This window comes from Seriola dumerili, unplaced genomic scaffold (genome assembly GCF_002260705.1).
Source record: "Seriola dumerili isolate Sdu_G_001 unplaced genomic scaffold, Sdu_1.0 BDQW01000113.1, whole genome shotgun sequence".
NCBI classification, from domain to species: domain Eukaryota; kingdom Metazoa; phylum Chordata; class Actinopteri; order Carangiformes; family Carangidae; genus Seriola; species Seriola dumerili.
Window position 1 is genome coordinate 1,087,585 of NW_019174368.1, and position 9,437 is coordinate 1,097,021.

Below are 9,437 nucleotides of genomic sequence, written 5' to 3' on the forward strand. Positions count from 1 at the left end.
TTTTTTAAATGAAACCATGTTTCCAGAACAAGATCAGGGATCAGAAATCTGATCACTGACCTGTTGCATACAGTACAACATGTTTCTTAAGAGTGTACAAACACACTGACTGATTATTTTTAATGAAACCATGTTTCCAGAATAAGATCAGAAATCTGATCACTGACCTGTTGCATACAGTACAACATGTTTCTTAAGAGTATACAAACACACTGACTGACAGACACACACCTTACTGTCTCCCAATACCAAACATCCAAACATCACACTCTCACAGCAGCCTTATGCCTTCTGAATTTCTCATGTTAATATTGAATACTACAAAGATCCAGCTGAATAATTCCTCAACATCCACTTATTGTAAGGACAAATCACCAACTTTTAGGCCTGCATCCTTTATCTCTTTAATTATATAACTTATCTTTATAAAATTTGGTTTGTTTCTCCAAATTAAATTCAGATTAATTTTGTTAATAGATTTTATTCATTATATAATTTATTTTCATTAGAGTAGCTTAGGTAAATACACCTTGAGAAACATTCCTAACACGGTAAACCACCAATGTTAAGAGGCTCTTTTAGTCTGTAGTTCAAATTTCTGCCCAGTAGGTGGCGGTAAACCGATAGTATGTTTGATACCAACCCACTGATCAGTAGAAGAAAACGCTTCAGAGTGACGTAATTCTGTGTAACGGCCACAAACAGGAAGAAAACATCCAGCTGTTATCAAAGCAGAGGGAGCTCTGGCTAGTTCAGCAGTCTGTGTTGAAGTGGCACAGTAATGAAACGGCCTTGAGAGTCGGGAATAAACTGGTGTTTTATCATGCTGTATCCGGAGTAGTGACTGTGTCCACTGATACCCAGGGAGTATAATTCTCCTCGACTTTCCTCCGGTCCGAGTGTTGAAACAAGGTACGTTAGCTTAGCAACATGTCGTTAGCTAGCGCTAGCAAATGTTAGGTTATAGCTAATTAGCAGGAAGCTGTAATACTTGTTAGAGCTGCTGTACCAAGTCACTGCGTTTTCCTTTGTTGTCTCGTGACTGTGTTTGATAGCATTGTGTTGTAATTTTAATAGCATGCTAAAATGTGGCTAAAACCTGCTGATAAAACAGAGTTGCTGTTTGTGTAAGTGATAGCAGGGTTTGATAACATCAACAACTATGGATATAAGCAGGCGTGTCTGTCACAGTCTACAATACAAGATGCAGGAAGTAATAAATCGAATAATATATAACATATATGACATATAATAGAAATATGTCATGTAGTCGGCAAGTAATTAACTGAAGCTTGGTTGTTTTGAATAGTCAGCTTGTTATTATGTCACACACTGAACTCAGACTCGTTGTGTTCAAGATCCTCTCTGTGTTTAAATCTTGATCCTGTCAACTGTTATAAAGAGCTGTAATTATTAGAGAGAAAATTAAATTTGATAATTGTTTCATTAATTTGGGTCATTTTCTATTTTGTCTAAAAGTTGATGATTCTAGGTTCTTAAGTGAGAATTCTCTGCTTTTACCTTGTCTTACATGGTGATTTATATTACAGTACATTTATAGAACAAATAACTAATATATTCAAATAGAAATAGGTAAAAGGTTAATTGATAATGATAATAATCCCAATTTGTAGCCCTACTGTCTTAATTTAGAACTATCAATAAAGATTAATTAATCAAATTGGTTGTTTTGTCTGACAAACAGTCCAAACCCCAAAGCTATCAAGTTTACTTTCATAGACCAGTGGGTATTAATCTCTGAGAGGCTAGAACCAGTGGATTTTTAAGAAATGACATAAATAATTAGAGCTGAAATAATTAGTTGATCTTCAGAAAATTATTCAGCAACTTTTTTGATGATTGATTCATCATCAAGTTATTTTTGTAAACTAAACCAATAATCGGTTAAGGTAGAAAATAATAAATCAGTAAGTAATTCAAAATGCATATAATCATTAGTTGCACAACTTTTATCAGTGTGAAATCTTACTGTTTAACTTACTTACTTGTTAAACTAAATTGGTTTAAATTCAATGTCATATTATAATACAAAGCTTGTAAAGTTTTAATTGCATTGAATTGCAAATAATGTTTTTGAGTCACATGTACTTCAACGTCTTATCATTGTTTGCCTAGGTTGGAGTTTGTTACTGACTCTGTGCTTTCTGTTGATCCGTGCAGGTGTGAATGAGTGACGTGGTGCCTCCCACAGCTCTCAGTGAAGTCCAGCTCCGCTTCCTCTGCCACGATGACATAGAGAATGTCAAGCTGCTCTGTGGTGATTGGTTCCCAATCGAGTAAGAATTATATTCAGTGTGCAAGTGATGACACCTGTTAAGGATCTAATCTGAATCCATTATTGAGTTTGTGAATTAAAATTGTACCCTTTCATTTGTAGGGAAAAACAGGTAAAGGAACTATAAAAAACACATGTTTACTTTTACTGATTTCCATCAATACATGCCTATTGATTATGCTTTTTTATATACACTAACATCTTCTAAAGAGACCAGAACTAAACCAGAACTAATACCTCAAGTACTTCTTACCATACCATTATTTCTGAAATAACTTTTATAGTAAAGAATCCCGTTACTCTTACTAACGTTTTTAGGATTCCTACACATGCCCATGCCTGAATGCTAATCTGGTTGACCTTTGACTCCAGGTACCCAGACTCATGGTATCAGGACATCACCTCCAACAAGAAGTTCTTCTCCCTCGCTGCCACCTTCAGAGGAGGTATCGTGGGAATGATTGTGGCTGAGATCAAAGGCCGGACCAAAGTACACAAAGAGGTGTGATGTTCAGCTCTCTTACTCAGTCACTTGAACAAAACACAACTGTTCTCTGTAGAGGTGGTGTCACTAGTGTGTTGATAGTGCAGTTTATCCGCTCTCATTCAGCTGCCATTTGGAAATGTGATAAGTGGATCCCTGACACAGTATAATCTGTTTTTAGACTGCTAATTGGACGAACCAAATGCCCTTGACTGAGTGTACGGTTATGAAATAGTGGAACTGAATTCATTCCACTGGACTAGTATCAGAAGTCTGCTCCTCTCACTGTAGGCTAGATGTTTCATCAGCTGTGGACTTAGATGATGGAGCACCTGGTGTCAAAGCTTAATTTCCCTTTGGATCAGTATTTGCATTTTAGAACCTGCCTCTCCTGTGGGTAATTTGTCTAGGAAAAGATGAAGACAGTGTAATGGGTCAGTGCCAGAGGGAGAATACAGGGCATGTTCAGAGACACCAAAGCACAAAGCTGAAAGATCCTTTCAAGTGATATTTTTTAATTTAATGCTGAAAGTAGTTTTTATTCCATAAATCCACTGTGGATGGTGAAAAAAAATTATGTTCATAGAGAATGGTGAGTCTTAATTTGATAATAATTTTCTCTCTGTCTTTGTCCGTGTGATTCTGTGTTTGTTAGGATGGAGACATCCTGGCCTCCAGTTTCCCTGTGGACACACAGGTAGCCTACATCCTCAGCCTGGGAGTGGTCAAAGAGTTCAGGAAACATGGCATAGGTACAGCTCTTTTTCCCCGCCGGCTCTCACACACACAGAACTTAGCATAGTCACTTCAGAGGACATCACACTGAATTACATTCCCTTACCCTGCTGAACTGTAACTACTACATGCTAAACCCGCTCCTTTACCCCAAACCCAGACGTTTTCAAACTGAGTTGAAGGGGAGGCGCAGAAAGAGAGGTGTGAGATGAAATATTATGTAAGGGGACAGGGACAGGATTATTGTTATTATTGTTGTTTGTCCTGCTGATTTAGCATGTCCACCAGCACAGTCAATAGTTGGAGCTGCAGCAGAGGCTGTGACAAGGCTCATGGAGGCACTTAAGGAATTTTGAAAACTTCTGTGCTTGTTTGCAGCAATTTGTGTCAAAAATTTTTCTCTTTCTTTGTGTCATAACCCAGCCAAATCTGAACACACAAACATGATACACATAATTATCATTTTCTTATTATTACCCTAACCAAAAAACAAGTCTTAATCTAATGGTTAACCTTGTGAGATTCAGCTATTTGTCCCCAAAAAGGAGACAAGTGACCACAATGTGAATAGAATTTACATCCTCACATCTGCATCTTATCTTGTATTTTTTGTCTCTCATGTTAAATAATATAATTAGATAATATAATAATATGATTAGTATGAAAAATATGAGTTGATGTAAATTGACTGAAATTTTACAGTGCGCTGGTCAAGCTCCAGCAAAGGTTATCAGGTCGTCAGCCACTCCTCACTCTGAAGTCAAATGAGGAAGCAGACATCAGTTGTCAGTGGACCTTTTGAGTAAACATACAGCAGTGTACCAACGTTCAGTTACATTATTGTGGACCACTTAAGCGTAAACATGAATATCACCGCTAACAATTGAACATAAATAATTTAAGTTGTGATTTCATCAGGAAAATATTACCATGGTGTTAGTGTGAAAACTCAAACAACATTGTCCTTTTATGTGTAAGATCAATTGATGCATTAATGTTATTAATGTTGAAGGAGGAGCAGGGTGTTTGCATTACTTGATCAGACTCACTGAACACAATGATGAAAGCAGTTAAAGTTGGGTGCAGACCTGTGGACATATTGTAATGTCATAATGAAAAATGGTAACCTGTATGTAGTTTTGTCTTTCTGCCAGTCTGTCATGAATAATAAATAACATAAAGGAGCTGCATGCTACATGTCCATAACCTTCTGCACACTTTCATTTGCAGCTGCTGAGAAAACTCGCCCCCTCTGTCTTTGTGTATCCTGTTTGTTCTCTCCCTCACTCATCTTTCACCCTTTTCTCTGCACTGATGCAATGAGATGAGGAAACATGTCACCCATGACCCAGCACGCTGTAGGGCTCGTCCTCCCTCTCACTGATTAAGCTCTGTGTCCTCTCCAACCACTCAGGCTCCCTACTGCTGGACAGTTTGAAGGAGCACATCTCAACGACAGCCCAGGACCACTGTAAGGCGATCTACCTTCATGTCCTCACGACCAACAACACTGCCATCCACTTTTATGAGAACAGGGACTTCAGGCAGCATCACTACCTGCCCTACTACTACTCCATACGAGGAGTCCTCAAAGATGGATTCACATATGTGCTGTACATCAATGGGGGTCATCCACCTTGGACAATATTATATCCTTTTGTGGAAGCAGGGAGAGAAGTCACTGTTGTGTAGGAGCCAGTTTGTATTTATGTTTCACTCTTACACCAAAACTTTACTTGCCTTGATGAGTAGAATCTATAACACCTTGATCAGAGGAGATGTCATGCTCAGTCACACAGACGTGTCAGCTAGATAAACCAAATACAAATGTTTCCTTAACTTTTTATCCTCACTGACTATATCCAGCACATTGGTTCAACCCTGGCCAGCCTGAGCCCCTGCTCCATCCCGCAGAGGTTGTACCGGCAGGCCCAGTCCCTGCTGCGCTCCCTGCTGCCCTGGTCCAACATCGCCTCCAAGACTGGTATACAGTACAGCAGAACAATGTGACACGTCATGGTGGGTGGCAGATGTGGTGACAGCAGCTTTGCTTTTCTTTTTTTTTTTTTTTTCTGGCTTTGTTTATCAAAGGGTTTCTGATTTTGTCTTTTTCTCTCTCTCTCTTTCAGGAGCGCATGTGTTTCTCATCAGTCTTCCCCTGTGTATAAACACACTCACATTCTCAATCACATATGGCTTTCCACACCCTGTGTATAACACAGGACTCAGGTTCCACCTCTGTCACAAACCAGAATATTACTCCATATTCAGTCCACGTTTGGCACTGTTCACACAAGATCCAGGTTTGCAGCCGTAGTTCTGTGCCCACTACTAAACAGGGTTACTGCATTGCAGCGTCATTTAAAGTGCAATGTTGTGTTTACACTGATAGACAGCGTGATCTGGTAAAACCACAGGATTTTCTTTTAGTTGTTCAGTTGCTATACTATCCCATATATAGTGCTCTATCCCGCAGTTGCTATAGTGACCTGTGTTTGGCCAGTCGCACCAAAGCTGAGCAGTGGCAGAGCAGAGTGGAGGACCAGGCACACAGTCGACAGCCACAGGTCATTGTTTTGCTGTGAAAGCGGTGTAACACACACACACACAGACGCACACACACACTGGGGACCCTACAGAGACTAAAGGTTCAAACCCTGTTTATCTTTCTGTCTCTCTTCATCCTGTTCACTACTGTCACAGAGACTATGTATGCTGTTTGTATATTATATATACTAAGCTAATATATAAATTTCTCTCGATATGTATGTCTATTCTATGCTGTCAGTAGGCCTAGTTGGAAGATAACCCATCCATTTTCCTTTTTGACCATAGACTGACTCCGGAGTCAATTCCAGTTTGTAAAATAGACATTGAGCTAAATTGGACTGTGAATCAAGCTGTTAATAGGCTAGTAGGGTAGAACAAAGCTAGTATACACAGGGAACTTTGAGATGCAATGTAGATGGGTAATACAGGATATTTAGCAGCAACGGGAATTTTCTTTTTCAAATTCTCTGTTCAATAATTTGAACTGGAAACTGTACTAGTGACATCAGTACAGAAACATACAAACATGTTATAGTATAATATTCTGTCAGTTTAACACAAAAGTTTTCCAGACACCTCGTCAATTATGCAGGACTGTTTGAAAGTCTTACATAAAAATATGATGATAATTCTGAGCTAAATGGCCTTTCTACATTGTTTCAAGATGTTGCCCATGTATAATTCACACAAGAGTGAGCGAGAGTTTCTCGACTCCTTATTTTAGAGGTTTTAAATAGTAACTGGCCCTGTCTGTCTTTCTGCTCTTTGGCTGTAAAATTGCTGCTAATGTTGAGCAATGTTCATTTGTTTGTCCACATTTAAAAAAAAAAAAAAGATATGGCCCCGATTAGATTTTTACGTTGACTGGTAGAGGAGAAAAGAAGAAAAAGAAGCAATGTTCCCAAACACAAACGTCGTACACCTTGTGTGCCTGAGTGCATGCAGGTGTGTATGTCTGCGTGTGTATATATGCTAGATACATGCATACAGGGTCTGAAATTAGCACCTTGCAAGTGCCAAATGTTGGTTAGATCTGTCTGCGGAAGACAAATGTAGTAAAGTTCACCCAACATGTTGACTGGTAACTTTGGAATGGAATAACACTGTTAATTTTATTGCGTTCTGTTGCACTACATAATGAATTACGAACCTGATCCCGTGTTTATGTCAGTGAGCAGATGTTAGATTTTATACATGAAATAGCACTGAAGAAGGTGAGGGTGACTGTGTGAAAAAATGCAGATTCATTTTTAAAAGGCTCTGAAAGTCTCTCAGTTTACCAGCCCAGGATGAACAACTCAAAAGTACATTTCTGACATTGTGTATGCAATAAATTTGTTTCCTTTGACTGATTGTAAAGGCTGAGTCAGTCTGACTGCCCCCTCTGTATACCTATTTTACACTGTTCTAATATTTTGATTGTGATTATCATATTACATTGTTATAAACCTGAGCCTTGTTTTCATTCACAATACGACATGGTATCTGTTGTTTGTTTTAAAGAGGCACAGCAGTGATTCAATATTGCACAAACATTTGTTGGGACTTGAGATGGATTTTTAAAAATGGTCCAAAGAAATCAACAGAGGCAAAGCTGTCCTGACTTTTAGTACCTAGTACAGGTCCAAAAACATTGTATCCTATATTTCCCATAATGCAGCTCAGTAGCACCTTTTGTTAGACTCTCCATAACTCGCAAATACCAATGTCTTTCAAACTCTTAAAAGAAATCAAGGCTGTGGTCAAAAAGTCAAAATAATCTCCCTTACTTACTTTTCTTTGACCTCAATGGAAAACATCATGAGGTCAGGGAAAGATGTGAAGGTGAATTCATAAGGACTTAGGAAACAAATCTGACTGCACTTACACTAAGCTTTTTTTTAACCAAATTTATTAACAACACATGGACGATGTATACTCCTTTCCTAACCACAAAAACAAACTGGTTTGACATGAAAAGATCATTAAAATAATTCAATAAAAATCAGTGAGTAGGGCCCAGAATGGATTATATTCAGATAAAAAGTAGGCTGTATAGAGTTTTGACCTTTTTTATACATTTGCAAATTAATTTTTTTAGTGCAGTGGGTTTTGAAACAACATTTATGTACATAGTATATTGTTATGATGATGATTAAAGATGATACACTTGCTCTTCAAGATGACTCCTGACTGGATTTGAAAGAGAAAATATCTATCATGGATTTGGAGTGTAGACGTGTTACAAGCAGAAAACAGGTTGTTCTTTTGTTTCTACATTGACGTGGGTCTGGCGAGGTAAGACTACAATGGGATGTTGTTTAATTGTAGGATGGCATTATCCCCTTTCGTTTCACAAAGGAAGGTCCAGTGTTTCCTATGCTAAAGGAGATGAGATAAGAAGCACTGAAGCTCTTTTCCTTATCATTTAGAAAATTCAACCGGCTCTTATCATGGCTGCCACTTAAATACTTCAGGGTCATTTCAATCAGTGAGGAACCTTCCCTAAGAAAAGAAGACTTTAAGACCGCAGCCCTGGTTTCCAACCTTCAAGAGATAAACCTGGTGACATCTTCAGGGTTATTTTCTCAAACCTTTGAAAGCCCCTCCAGACCCACTGAGGACATTATACAACTGTTGTCATAGGTTGAGTTGTTCTCATCATGATCAATAAAACTGGTGGAGTGCCCCTTTAAATACATTTGAAAAGGTTTCCTTTGTCTATTTCATCTACATTTTCTTGTTATTTAGTTGGGGGCAAGTAGAGGAGTCTGCTTGTGGCTGGGGGGAATTTCCGAAAAACATGTCTCTCAAACCTTTGACCTTCTTGTCATGGGAAGGTCACTGATAAACTGTTGACTCCTGCTGTGTAATTTGAGTTTTCAGTATATTCCAATAACTGATAACTGTTTAACATTTTCCTACTATGTGGACTGTTTTTTAGCGGTGAGATGGTCAGACCTGTTCGACATTTTCTGTACTAATCTGGTTTTAAAAGGCCAAGAGAAGCGCTGCTGTCCAACAGTCATGTTCTCATTATTGCAAAGGATCCAAGACCATCATTAATGCACAGTCATGAAGCAGCTCATGCACATAGAGTGTGTCATGAGGACTTAATGTAAGCAGTGATGAACTAAACTAACCTCAAGCTCAACATTCGGCATCAACAATAAAGTTAGTAGAAGGTAATCTGATCAGATGATTACTTTTATTCAGCACGCTGCTGTAGCCATGTTAGATTTTCATCTTTCTTTTATTTCCAGATAAAACAATACAAATAATCATGCAAACAATTCATGACAAAAGATCATTGCAAACGCTGTAACTCATATTAGGGTGGATGTCAGTTGATCCATTTCACAGAATGAATTATGAAGAAAAAGGGTGATCATG

The 9,437-nt window shown here is 38.4% G+C and overlaps 1 protein-coding gene across 1 annotated transcript; it reads left to right on the forward strand.

The window, feature by feature from the left end:
- Positions 1 to 715: 715 nt before the first annotated feature.
- On the forward strand, positions 716 to 7,539 carry naa60 (N(alpha)-acetyltransferase 60, NatF catalytic subunit). Its single transcript, XM_022748034.1, has 7 exons — positions 716 to 912; positions 2,182 to 2,297; positions 2,669 to 2,798; positions 3,436 to 3,532; positions 4,930 to 5,164; positions 5,369 to 5,534; positions 5,645 to 7,539. The coding sequence occupies exons 2-6, from the start codon at positions 2,188 to 2,190 to the stop codon at positions 5,523 to 5,525; spliced, it is 729 nt and encodes a 242-aa protein (XP_022603755.1). The 5' UTR covers positions 716 to 912; positions 2,182 to 2,187; the 3' UTR covers positions 5,526 to 5,534; positions 5,645 to 7,539.
- Positions 7,540 to 9,437: the final 1,898 nt, after the last annotated feature.

What these genes read in the sequence shown, in the direction of transcription:
- naa60 (XM_022748034.1), top strand. Translation starts at nt 2,188, where the DNA reads ATGAGTGACGTGGTGCCTCCCACAGCTCTCAGTGAAGTCCAGCTCCGC. An exon ending in GGTGATTGGTTCCCAATCGA is followed by an intron (nt 2,298 to 2,668) that starts GTAAGAATTATA and finishes CTTTGACTCCAG; the next exon opens with GTACCCAGACTCATGGTATC. An exon ending in GGACCAAAGTACACAAAGAG is followed by an intron (nt 2,799 to 3,435) that starts GTGTGATGTTCA and finishes TGTGTTTGTTAG; the next exon opens with GATGGAGACATCCTGGCCTC.